The following is a 13,463-nucleotide window of genomic DNA, read 5'->3' on the forward strand; positions in this document are numbered from 1 at the left end:
AGAGAGAGAGAGAGAGAGAGAGAGAGAGAGAGAGAGAGAGAGAGAGAGAGAGAGAGAGAGAGAGAGAGAGAGAGAGAGAGAGAGACCTTGACCACCACGAGAACCTCACCCTCCAACACACTTTTTTTTTCTCTCACACACTCACATTTTATCTCATTATCTCCACATGAATAATCTCTTCTCTCACACACACACACACACACACACACACACACACACACCGCACTCAAGTATCTCTCTCTCTCTCTCTCTCTCTCTCTCTCTCTCTCTCTCTCTCTCTCTCTCTCTCTCACTGGCCTTCACACTCTACTTCCCTCTCCCTTCCTCCTCTTTTTCCTCTTCAAAGTCTCATTCCTTAACCACTCCCAAGCTATTCTCAAACAACCCTCTTCCTCTATCTCCATTCTCTCTCTCTCTCTCTCTCTCTCTCGACCCTCACACTCACACACACTCTTTTCTCTCGTAAATCATCGGTATTTTTTCTCTTACACACACTCAATCTTTTTTTTCCTCTCTCATCCCCCTTCACGTACACACACACACACACACACACACACACACACACACACACACACACACACACACACACACACACACACACACACACACACACACACACACACACGAACACACAGACATTCGCACACAAGTTAAAGGGTAGTAGATTGTATACGTGACTCAAATCCGATAAACTAACACTACGTAAACACACACTCACACACACACACACACACACACACACACACACACACACACACACACACACACACACACACACATAACCCTTCCCCCACAAACATAACCCTCCCCCTCCCCTCACCCTTCCACCCCCCAAACCCCCTCACACACACACACACACACACACACACACACACACACACACACACACACACACACTCACCGCCGGTCACGTAGCAAGCGAGGGTGAGCGGGGCGCCCTCATTAATCGGGCCAATCCTGTGTCGAACTTGCACCCCGGACTCGTTCACGATGGTCAGGTTGCGCGGTGGCTCTGCGGAGGGGAGAAGAGAAGGGCGTGTTAATGGTGGGCCGGTGAAGGGGGGAACGGTAGGTGGAGGGTGGATTGAAGAAAGGGTCACTAGAGAGTCCGTAGGAAAGCAAATGAAAGTTTTAGTTGAAGGGTGAAGGAAAGAAGAGTTAGTGAAGGAATGGAGTATGGAAAAATTAGTAAAAGGTTGAGGGAATGAAGTGTAGTTGAGGGTGGATGAAAGAAGAGTTAGTGAAGGAATGGAGGATGGGAAAATTAGTAGAAGGTTGAGGAAAAGAAGGTTAGTTAAAGGTGGATGAAGGAAGGAAAGGATGAAGAGGCTTGTGGGGGAATGGAAAGAGATGCTTGTTAGTGAAGGAGGGGGTAATGGAGAAGTTTAGTAGTGGAAGGAAGAAAGGGCTAGCGGAGGAGTGAACAGGTGGAGGAAGGAAGGGAAAAGACGGGTATGTGGATGTGTGGAAGTGCATCAAAGAACAAATTAGTGGAGTAGTGTAGGAAAAAAAGAGATTAGTGTAGGAGTGTAGCAAGGAGAGGGTTATGAGAGGAGTGAAGGAGTGTAGGAATGAAGTAGTGTAGGAGAATAGGAGGATAGTAAAAAGGCTTAGTGTAGGAGAGGAGGAGTGGAATAAAAACGGACTTAGTAGAGGAGGGTAGGAGGTTAGTAAAAATGGACTTAGTGGATGAGTGAAGGAGTGTAGCAATGAAGTAGTGTAGGAGAATAGAAGCATAGTAAAGAGGTTGAGTGTAGAAGAGAAGTGTAATAAAAACGGACTTAGTAGAGGAGGGTAGGAGGTTAGTAAAAATGGACTTAGTGGATGAGTGAAGGAGTGTAGCAATGAAGTAGTGTAGGAGAATAGAAGCATAGTAAAGAGGTTGTATAGGAGAGGAGGACTGTAATAAAAACGGACTTAGTAGAGGAGGGTAGGAGGTTAGTAAAAAGAGACTTAGTGGATGAGTGAAGGAATGTCGTAAAAATGGCTTAGTATAGAAGGGTACGGGCGTAGTAAAAAGGGCTTAGTAGGGGAGAGCGGGAGTGTTAAAAAGAAGGCTTACAGGTGAAGTGGAAGCTGTTAATGATTGAAGTGAGAGATGAATGAATGCTTTGTAGGCGTGGAGACGAGCCTGTTAGTTGAAGGGGGAGAGAGGAAGTGGCTAGTGAAGAAGTGGACCAAGAAGGGTTAAGTGGAGCAGGGTAGAAATGGAAGGGTTATTGAAGGGGTAGAGAGGTTAGTATATGCTCTGCCGGGAAAACTAAAGGAGGAATTAGTGGAAGAGTTTGTGGAGGAGTGGAGGAAAGTAGGTGTAAGTGGAGGAGTAGATGAAGGAGTAGATGAGAGAGAAAAGCTTGTCAGTGGAGGAAGGATGGATAGGTAGATTTAGTGGAGAGGGAGAGTGGAATGATAGAGATCTGCTAAAGAATATGTAGGTGGAGGAATGGAGAGGTAAGCTGTGGGGTGGAGGAAGGAAGGGGTTAGTGGAGAGGTGGAAGAAGGAAGGATAGGTGGAGGAGTGGAGAGAGAGAGAAGGCGTTTATAGATGATTGGAGGAAGAAAGTGTGGAGAGAGTAGTGGAGGTTGTATAGTGAAGGAAATAGGTGGAGGAAAGAAGGGATTTGTGGGTGAGTAGAGAGATTAGTAATGGTTTTTGGGTAAGGGGAGGAGCTCGCTAATGGAGAGACGGAGGAAAAGAGTTTTTATTGGAGGGGTGGAGGGATTAGAAAAGTCTGTTAATGAGTAAGTGGAGAGATTGATGGATGTTCTATAGGAAAGGGGAGAAGCTTGTTAGTGGAGCAGTGGATGAAAGAAGGTAAAAGTGGAGAGGTGGAGAGATTAGTGAGAGCTTTGGTGCTGGAGGGGAAGGAGGAAGTAGTGAAGTTAGTGGAGAAATGGAGGAAAGGTGATTGTGGAGGAGTGAGTTAGAGAAGTGGAGAGATTAGTGAAAGTTGTCTTGTTGGGAGGAAAGAAAAGGAATGAGTGGAGAGGTAGAGGAAAAGATAAGTGGAGAAGTAAGTATGCTAGTGGAGTTTTTCTGGGAGGAGGGGTGGAAGGAATAAGTGGAGAGGTGGAGGAAAGAAAAGATAAGTGGAGATAGTAGTGTAGGGTGTCTTGTTGGGAGTAGAGAGAAGGAATTAGTGGAGAGGTGGAGAGAAAATATATACTAGTGGAGTTTTGCTGTGAGTAGAGGAGATAGTGGAAGTGGAGGAGAAGAGTTAGTGGAGTAGTGGCGAATATATAATTATGTAGTTTTAAAATGAAGGAGGGGAGAAGAAGACAACAAACAAACAAACAGACAAACAAACTAGTTCTGCTTTTATTTATTTTCGAAACTAAAATTAAGTCGTACAAAATATATAATAAAAACAGTGTGCTCTTCCTCTTCTTGTGACCCCATCGCTTTAAAACTCCTCGTCTGTCCGCCTCCTTTGAGCCTTCCTTCTTTCTCTTTACTCACCTGCTTCTCCATCGCGTCAATTTACTCATCTATTCATTTCAATCTACTTCTCTCAATCGCGTTGCCTCATTCATTTATTTGTCTTATTTATTTATTTGTTACCTTGTTTATGCCCTTGAACTGACTCTGCTGTAAAAAAAAAAATCTTTCTATCCATCGCATCTCCCTACTCACTTATTAATCCCCCCTTTTTTATTACATTTCTGCCAAGTGTTTACAGTGGCGCCATCTTGCTTGGCTCACGCTGACCCCCGGAGCTCATCATTAACCTTCTTTTATTGAGAGAGAATCTAAAGTCCGGGTTGATCGGTGGTCATCTGGACAGCACGTGGGTAGTCGTCGGCCACTAGGCGCTGACTGAAAAATCCCAGCTTGTGGCACCAGGCGGGACGCGGCGCCGTCACGCTATCCACTCATCTGTTTCCGGCAATCCATCTCTAACAATCTCTTCTCATCACTCATTTATTTATCTCAATTAGTTTATCTCAATCCATCATCAATTCATCTCTCTCTCACCGTCTGTTTCTCACGATCGCTTCTCTATACTCATTTATCCATCACAGTCTATATTTTACGATCGCGTCTCTTCAATAATTTATTTCTCATCATTTATTTCTCACAATCGCGCCAGCTCACTCACCTATTGTTCATCACTTTCTCACGATCGCGTCCCTTCACTCATCTCTGTATTACGACCGGGTCTCTTCTCACCCATTTCGGATAGCATCTCACTAATGCGTCTTAATAAGGGACCGTTGCTTGAGTTTAAGGGACCGTTGCTTGAGTTTAAGGGATCGTTACTTGAGTTTAAGGGACCGTTACTTGAGTTTAAGGGACCGTTACTTGAGTTTAAGGGACCGTTACTTGAGTTTAAGGGATCGTTACTTGAGTTTAAGGGATCGCTACTTGAGTTTAAGGGACCGTTACTTGAGTTTAAGGGATCGCTACTTGAGTTTAAGGGATCGTTACTTGAGTTTAAGGGATCGTTACTTGAGTTTAAGGGACCGTTACTTGAGTTTAAGGGATCGTTACTTGAGTTTAAGGGATCGTTACTTGAGTTTAAGGGACCGTTGCTTGAGTTTAAGGGATCGTTACTTGAGTTTAAGGGACCGTTGGATCGTTACTTGAGTTTATGGATCGTTACTTGAGTTTAAGGGACCGTTACTTAAGTTTAAGGGATCGTTACTTGAGTTTAAGGGATCGTTGCTTGAGTTTAAGGGACCGTTACTTGAGTTTAAGGGATCGTTACTTGAGTTTAAGGGACCGTTACTTGAGTTTAAGGGATCGTTACTTAAGTTTAAGGGATCGTTACTTGAGTTTAAGGGATCGTTGCTTGAGTTTAAGGGACCGTTACTTGAGTTTAAGGGATCGTTACTTGAGTTTAAGGGACCGTTACTTGAGTTTAAGGGATCGTTACTTAAGTTTAAGGGATCGTTACTTGAGTTTAAGGGATCGTTGCTTGAGTTTAAGGGACCGTTACTTGAGTTTAAGGGATCGTTGCTTGAGTTTAAGGGACCGTTACTTGAGTTTAAGGGATCGTTACTTAAGTTTAAGGGATCGTTACTTGAGTTTAAGGGATCGTTACTTGAGTTTAAGGGACCGTTACTTGAGTTTAAGGGATCGTTGCTTGAGTTTAAGGGACCGTTACTTGAGTTTAAGGGATCGTTACTTGAGTTTAAGGGATCGTTGCTTGAGTTTAACGGACCGTTGCTTGAGTTTAAGGGATCGTTGCTTGAGTTTAAGGGACCGTTACTTGAGTTTAAGGGACCGTTACTTGAGTTTAAGGGATCGTTGCTTGAGTTTAAGGGATCGTTACTTGAGTTTAAGGGATCGTTACTTGAGTTTAAGGGACCGTTACTTGAGTTTAAGGGACCGTTACTTGAGTTTAAGGGACCGTTGCTTGAGTTTAAGGGATCGTTACTTGAGTTTAAGGGATCGTCACTTGAGTTTAAGAGACCGTTACTTGAGTTTAAGGGACCGTTACTTGAGTTTAAGGGACCGTTGCTTGAGTTTAAGGGATCGTTGCTTGAGTTTAAGGGATCGTTACTTGAGTTTAAGGGATCGTTGCTTGAGTTTAAGGGATCGTTACTTGAGTTTAAGGGATCGTTACTTGAGTTTAAAGGACCGTTGCTTGAGTTTAAGGGATCGTTGCTTGAGTTTAAGGGATCGTTGCTTGAGTTTAAGGGATCGTTGCTTGAGTTTAAGGGATCGTTGCTTGAGTTTAAGGGATCGTTGCTTGAGTTTAAGGGACCGTTACTTGAGTTTAAGGGACCGTTACTTGAGTTTAAGGGATCGTTACTTGAGTTTAAGGGATCGTCACTTGAGTTTAAGAGACCGTTACTTGAGTTTAAGGGATCGTCACTTGAGTTTAAGAGACCGTTACTTGAGTTTAAGGGACCGTTACTTGAGTTTAAGGGATCGTTGCTTGAGTTTAAGGGATCGTTACTTGAGTTTAAGGGATCGTTACTTGAGTTTAAGGGATCGTTACTTGAGTTTAAGGGATCGTTACTTGAGTTTAAGGGACCGTTACTTGAGTTTAAGGGATCGTTACTTGAGTTTAAGGGACCGTTACTTGAGTTTAAGGGATCGTTACTTGAGTTTAAGGGATCGTTACTTGAGTTTAAAGGACCGTTACTTGAGTTTAAGGGATCGTTACTTGAGTTTAAGGGATCATTACTTGAGTTTAAGGGATCGTTACTTGAGTTTAAGGGATCGTTACTTGAGTTTAAGGGATCGTTACTTGAGTTTAAGGGATCGTTACTTGAGTTTAAGGGATCGTTACTTGAGTTTAAGGGACCGTTACTTGAGTTTAAAGGACCGTTGCTTGAGTTTAAGGGACCGTTACTTGAGTTTAAAGGACCGTTGCTTGAGTTTAAAGGACCGTTGCTTGAGTTTAAGGGATCGTTGCTTGAGTTTAAGGGATCGTTGCTTGAGTTTAAGGGATCGTTGCTTGAGTTTAAGGGATCGTTACTTGAGTTTAAGGGATCGTTGCTTGAGTTTAAGGGATCGTTGCTTGAGTTTAAGGGATCGTTACTTGAGTTTAAGGGACCGTTACTTGAGTTTAAGGGATCGTTACTTGAGTTTAAGGGATCGTTACTTGAGTTTAAGGGATCGTTGCTTGAGTTTAAGGGATCGTTGCTTGAGTTTAAGGGATCGTTGCTTGAGTTTAAGGGATCGTTACTTGAGTTTAAGGGATCGTTACTTGAGTTTAAGGGATCGTTACTTGAGTTTAAGGGATCGTTACTTGAGTTTAAGGGATCGTTACTTGAGTTTAAGGGATCGTTACTTGAGTTTAACGGATCGTTGCTTGAGTTTAAGGGATCGTTACTTGAGTTTAAGGGATCGTTACTTGAGTTTAAGGGATCGTTACTTGAGTTTAAGGGATCGTTACTTGAGTTTAAGGGACCGTTACTTGAGTTTAAGGGATCGCTACTTTCATTTAGGGGAGCGGTACTTAATTTCAGGGCTGCTTTAGTTTAAGGGACCGCTATTGTAGTTTAGGGGACCGCTGGAACTACTACTTTACTTTAAGAGACCGTTACTTTAATTTGAAGTCTCTATATTAATTTAAAGTTGCAGTCCTTTGATCAAGTATTTTTCATCTTTTCTCTTTCTTGATCGCGTCTCCTCACTCGTCTATTTTTCTTCACCCATTTCTCAACGTCTTTTCTCACGGTCGCGTCTCCTTAACTTATCTTTTACTCACAATCTATTTCTCACAAGGACGAAGCGTTGCACCCGACCTTTCAATTTTTACGCATTTCCTTCCAAGTCGCGTCTCTCCCCTCATCTATTTTGCACCAGAATGCTTTATTACGCTCCAACTTTCTCCCCTTATTTACAAGCCTGCCTTCCCCATCTTCCCTTCTTAACCTGCTGTACTATATCTTCATTACTTCACTTCTTTTGCTTTTTTTTTTTACAGGGATAAAGGCTAGAACATGCTTTTAACTTATGTATATTCGCGCTCCTTCACCTTCTCCTCCCAGTGCTATTCCAGGGACTGTTTGTGAGGCTTATAATTTTTTCCGTTTTCTCCCCTCCTCCACAGTGACCTAACACTATACTCATGGATTGACCCGTCTTCCTCCTCTATCCTCCTTTTCCATTCCTCTTCCCTTACGACTCACTTCTGCATGCTGACGGCTGATCCTCGGTAATGGCTAACACGTTAAGCTACGAATTCGCGGGCACACGTTCGACCCCAGCCTGAAATCTACGCCCAGATCGCTCTGTTGTTCAATTTTTTTTCGAGATGGTCTATAAATGGGTACCTCGGGAAGCCTAGGAAATGTAAGCTGTGATAACCACTGTGACTGTGGTAATTGTGGCTGTCGGGGCAAGTGGTTCTCGCCCACCATAGGCTAAAGGTTCGATGAAACGGAGATGAGCGCTGACGCAACGCTCAGCTAGTGTGTAAACCCCCAACTTTACCTTTACCGGCCCTCAGAAAATAAACCAGAGTCGGAATGGAATGGAGCACTTTAGTAAACATGTAAATGTCATGAATAGCAACCTGCCACTCTCCCTGGAGAGAAAAGCATGCAGGCAGTGTGCTGCAAGTCCTAACACACGGCTCAGAGACTTGGCGCCTCACAAAATATTAAAAGGGAAAGCTATGAGGCTCACTAGGGGGAGTGGAAAGAAAAATGTTGTGTATAAAGCGGAGACACAGGAAGCGAGCATCATGGATTAGAGAACAGACAAAGGGGGAATATATATTCATATGTATTCATGATGATTATAAATGGAAAAACGATTTGGGCGGCTCATATCAGGCGTATAACCAATAACAGACGGACAAACAAAGGAACAGAGTGGCGACCCAGATATGAAGAAGGCAGGGCAGACCGAGAACCGAGAGGAGGGATGAAATTAGAGCGTGTGGCGGAGCAGGACGGAGCACAGGAGCACCAGACTGAGAGGCGGAGAACATTATGGCCTTTGTCGTGCGGGAAACAAATAGTGACTGAAGAGGATGATGACGCTGATAATGGTGATGGTGATGATGATGATGATGATGATTGAAATATTAGTTGAGATTATGTTGCTGAAAGGAGAGATGAAGCGAATGAGATAAACAGTGAGGAAAGGAATGGAGAAAAGAAAAAAGGATGGAAAGGAAGATAAAAATAAGGAAGGAGAGAAAGATGGGAGAGAGGAAATGTCGAAAAACAGGACGAAAGAGGAGATGGACAAGCTGATAGATACTGAAAAAAAGGCAGATTTAAGAAGAGCTGAAAAATAAAGAATAGAGGAATGGAAAAAACGAAGAAAAAGAAAGTAGATGAATGGAAAAAAAGGGAGAAAAAGTCTGAAAGGTGAGATTAAGTAGATGAGAGAAATAATGAGAAGTGGAGTAGTAGAGAGTGGAAGGAAAAATCATTAAGTGGAATATTGAAGAGGTTAGTGGAAGAGTGGAGAGGTATAAGACATGTTGATAGAGGAGAAGTGAAGGAAAAAAAAGGTGTATTAGAGAAGTGTTTGAGAGAAGTGGAGGAAAATCAAGGTGGAGGAAAGTAAAACTGGAGGTAGTGGAGGAAAGGTGGAGGAAATGGAGGAAAGTAAAGGTAGATAAAGAAGTGGAGAGATTATTTTACTTGAATTAATGGAGGAAATTAAATGAACAGGAGAGAGAGAGAGAGAGAGAGAGAGAGACTGACTCAGCACCAAAAAAAGAAGAATATTCCCATTTTTGTTTCGAGCTCTGTGATTGGCTGACTGGCTGGTGACGTCACAAGATGGCGTCACGGGTTGTTTATTACTGCCCTGCTATTGGTCGAGGCGCCGATGACGTCACGGCGAGCCCTTCACGTTGATTGGCTGACAGCTTATTAGGTCATCAATAAGGCAGGAATGGGTGTAATTGAGAGAGAGAGAGAGAGAGTTAAATTTCCCCTTTCCTTTCATGTACCTCCTTTTCCTTCAGTATTTTCATTATATTTTCTTTCTTCTCTCCTCCTCCCTTCCCTCTCTCTCTTTTCTTCTCCCTCCCTCCTCTCTCTTCTTTCCTTCCCTTCCGTTCCCTCTCCTCTCCTTCCCTTCTTCCTTCTCCCTTCCTTCTCTCCTTCCTTCCCTCTTTTCCCTTCCTTTCCCTCCTCCTTTCCCTCCCACCTCTTTGTCCTCCTTCACCCCCCACCCCTCCTTCCCCTCCTCTATCTCCCCTCCCTCCCTCCCTTCCTTCCTCCTTTCCTCCCCTTCCGTCTACCCCCTTCTTCCTTCCCTTCCTCCTCTTCTTCCCCTCTTTTTCCCCTTCCCCTCTTCCTCTCCTCACTCCTCTTCCACTACTCCTCCCCCCCCCCTTCACCCCCCCCCCTTCACCCTGACCCGCCGTCCAAGGGTTTACACAGAGGAAACTTGGTCTGAAAAAGTTGAGATGGAGTTTTACCTTCACTCCTCTCCTTCCCTCCACCTCTCCTTCCTTCCTTCTTTATATCCTTCCTTTTCGCCATCTTTCTCTCTCTCCTTCCCTCCATCTCTCCTTCCTTCCTTCTTTCCTTCCTTCCTTTTTTTATCATTTTTTTCTCTTTCTCCCTCCTTCCCTCCATCTCTCCTTCCTTCCTTCTTTATATCTTTCCTTTTCACCATTTTCTCTCCCTCCTTCACTACTCTCCTTCCCTTCCATCTCCTTTCTTCCTTCTTTATCCTTCCTTTTCACCATTTTTCTCTCCCTCCTCCACTCCTCTCCTTCCCTCCCTCTCTCCTTTCTTCCTTCTTTATATCCTTCCTTTTCTCCATCCTTCTCGTACTCCTCTCCTTCATATTTCTTTCCTTCATTTTAACATCTCAGTAATTCTCTCACTTACTTAATTTTACCTTTTTTTTTTTACTTTTCTCCTTTTTTTTCCATTCATCTACTTTCTTTTTCTTACTTTTTTCCATTTCTTTATTTTTTTTTTATTTTTCAGGTCTTCTTAAATCTGCTTTTTTTTCAGTATAGATCAACTTGAGTATCTCTTCTTTCTATCTCCTTTATTTTTCGACATTTAACCAATCCCATCTTTCTCTCCTTCCTTATTTTTATCTTCCTTTCCATCCATTTCTCTCTCCATCCCTTTTCTTAATGTTTCTCTCTTCGCTTCATCTCACTTCAAATTTTTTTCGTTTTTTTCTCCCTCCTTTTTTTCCATTCATCCATTTTCTTTTTCTTCCTTTTTTCCATTCCTCTTCTTTCTTTTTCCTCCTTTTTCCATTCCTCTTTTTTCTTTTTCATCTGTCCTTAAGTCTCCTTTTTCATTATCTCTCAACTTGTCCATTTCCTCTTTCGTCTTATTTTTCTTAATTTCCTCTCTTCTATCTTTTTCCTTCTTTCATCTTCCTTTCCATCTTTTTTTGTCCTATCACCTTATCTTGTCCTTCTATCCTTCTCTCTCTCTCTCTCTCTCTCTCTCTCTCTCTCTCTCTCTCTCTCTCTCTCTCTCTCTCTCTCTCTCTCTCTCTCTCTCTCTCTCTCTCTCTCTCTCTCTCTCTCTCTCTCTCTTCCTCTCTCTCTCTTCCTCTCTTTCTTCTCCTCCTTCTCTCCTCCTTCCTCTTCCTTTTATCAATTTTCTCTCCCTTTCCCTTCTTCCTCTTCCTTCTTCCCTGCTTCTTCTCTTCTCTCTCTCTCTCTCTCTCTCTCTCTCTCTCTCTCTCTCTCTCTCTCTCTCTCTCTCTCTCTCTCTCTCTCTCTCTCTCTCTCTCTCTCCCTCTCCTTCCCTCCTCTTCATGCTCTGCCTCCCTTTCAGAACCCTTTGTCTTTTTTTTTTCGCTGCCTCTTCATTGTTCATCACTCTCTCTCTCTCTCTCTCTCTCTCTCTCTCTCTCTCTCTCTCTCTCTCTCTCTCTCTCTCTCTCTCTCTCTCTCTCTCTCTCTCTCTCTCTCTCTCTCTCTCTCTCTCTCTCTCTCTCTCTCTCTCTCTCCTATTTTGTCTTTCCCATTTTTCCTTCTCTTTTTTTTCACTTTTTCGTTTCCTCTTTTTCTCCATCTTTCTCTTCCTCTTCCTCTTTTCCCTCTCTTTTCTCTGCCCCTCATTTTCTCTTCCTGTTTTTCCCCTCTTCCATCCTTCTCTCCCTCCGTCTTTTTTACCCTGTTTTTATGTTTATTTTTACATTTTTTTTCCCTTTCTTTCCTTCCTTCCTCTACTTACTTATTTATCCTCTACCTTTTTCTCTCTCCCACTCATCATCACTTTTTTCCATTCCTTTTTTCTTCCTTTTTCATTTTATTTTTCACTCTCCATTTCTTTTTCTTTTTCTCCTCTCTTTTCTCTCCTCGTCCTCCCTCTCTTCCCCTTTCTTTTACCTACCTCACATTTTCCCTCCCTGTTTTTCCTTCCTTCCTTCCCTCCCTCTCTTCCTCCTAATTTTTCTCTCTTTTTTATTTGTATATATTTTACCTATTTTTTCCGTGTTTCTTCCTTTCCTATATATTCTCTCTCTCTCTCTCTCTCTCTCTCTCTCTCTCTCTCTCTCTCTCTCTCTCTCTCTCTCTCTCTCTCTCTCTCTCTCTCTCTCTCTCTCTCTCTCTCTCTCTCTCCTATCCCCTACTGCTCATATCCTCTATTTCCCTATGTATCTCCCTTTCCCCTCGCCCTCTTCCATCTCTCTCTCCCCCCTTCTCTATCTCTCTCTCTTTCACACCTGTACGCCGGTCCTCGCCAGGTGTGATCGGCCTGTCTGTGATTACCTGAGCCACTCATGAATATGCTGATTGCAGGACGAGAGAGAGAGAGAGAGAGAGAGAGAGAGAGAGAGAAAGGAATGGTGATAGAATGGAGGATAGAAGGAGGTAGAGTGGAAGGGAGAGGTGGAGAGTGACAAAGGTAGGAGGAGGAGTTGGAGGAGACATAGAAACATGGACACATGGACGAACAAGCAGCAGAAAGCCTATTGGGTCATCGTGAAACTGCCTTCTTTTAGTGCTTTAACTAATCCGTCAGCCATAGGAGTGACCGGCGGAAAGGACTGAAGCTCTCCTGTACGCACTCTCCGATACGTCTAGTTCACTCCTGACGAAGCGAAGTTACGATCAATGAGGTTCTTAAAGGAGTTGATCATTTCCACACCAACCATTCCTGCAATCGTCTATTTTCCAACGTGAAGAAGTTGAGTCGCTCGAGTCGTTTTTTATTCAATGATGGTATCTTCTCGTAGCGCGTCGCTGTATGTGAGTAATTTTATCTTTCTTTTTGTAATCAGAGAACGAGAATTGTACGGCGTATTTCAGGAGTGGAGGAGGAGGAGAAAAAGGAGGAGGACGAGGAGGAGGAGAAGGAGGAGGAGGAGGAGGAGGAGAAGGAGGAGGAGAAGGAGGAGGAAGAGAGAGAGGAGATGATGATGATAAATGAGAGACGGGTTAGAGAGGAGAGAGAGAAAAGAATGAGATAAAGCAAGTAAACAGGATAGAAAGGATTAAAAAGAGCAGGAAGAGAAGAAAAAAGAAGAATAAAAGGTAAAAAAGAGGAGTAAGAGAGAGAGAGAGAGAGAGAGAGGTAATCATTAAGATGGAGATGAAAGAGGAGGAAGACGATAGGAGATGAGGAGATATTAGGAAGAGAAAGAGGATTATGAAGAGGAGGAGGAGGAGGAGGAGGAGGAAGAGGATTACGACGAGTTGGAGGAGGAGGAAGATTAAGAAGAGGAGGAGGAGGAGGAGGAGGAGGAGGAGGAGTAACTTGAGGAGGAGGAGGAGGAGAAGCAGAAGCAGAGCGCTATATTGGGAGGAACAAGTGTGCGATCATGTCATTCACCCACAAGCATCCCCCACCGGGTCATCACGTGCTGGACCCGCGATCACCAGCCAGTAGAACTCTTGGCATTGCGTCTCCCAAGCACACATAATTGACAAGGCTTTCGTAGGAGTTCTGGGCATTTTCAGGGAGTTTTTCGTGACCCTGGTGGTGGTTTGACCCTTCTTCCGTACCGTGAACCTAAAAAAAGCACTTTAGAACCCGACTAATCCCAGCCAGTAGAGATTTCGAGTCGTATTCGTGAACAATGCGTCTCCCAAGCACACATATTTCAC

The 13,463-nt window shown here is 43.5% G+C and overlaps 1 protein-coding gene across 1 annotated transcript in view; it reads right to left on the bottom strand.

The window, feature by feature from the left end:
• The window catches only part of LOC126981744 (uncharacterized), a 457,088-nt gene that overhangs the window by 144,163 nt on the left and 299,462 nt on the right, over nt 1–13,463 (bottom strand). The window contains exon 5 of the mRNA XM_050833266.1: nt 902–1,012. Within this exon, the coding sequence (XP_050689223.1) occupies nt 902–1,012 (111 nt within the window). The remainder of the gene's footprint in view (nt 1–901; nt 1,013–13,463) is intronic.

This window comes from Eriocheir sinensis, chromosome 49, assembly GCF_024679095.1.
Source record: "Eriocheir sinensis breed Jianghai 21 chromosome 49, ASM2467909v1, whole genome shotgun sequence".
NCBI lineage: Eukaryota > Metazoa > Arthropoda > Malacostraca > Decapoda > Varunidae > Eriocheir > Eriocheir sinensis.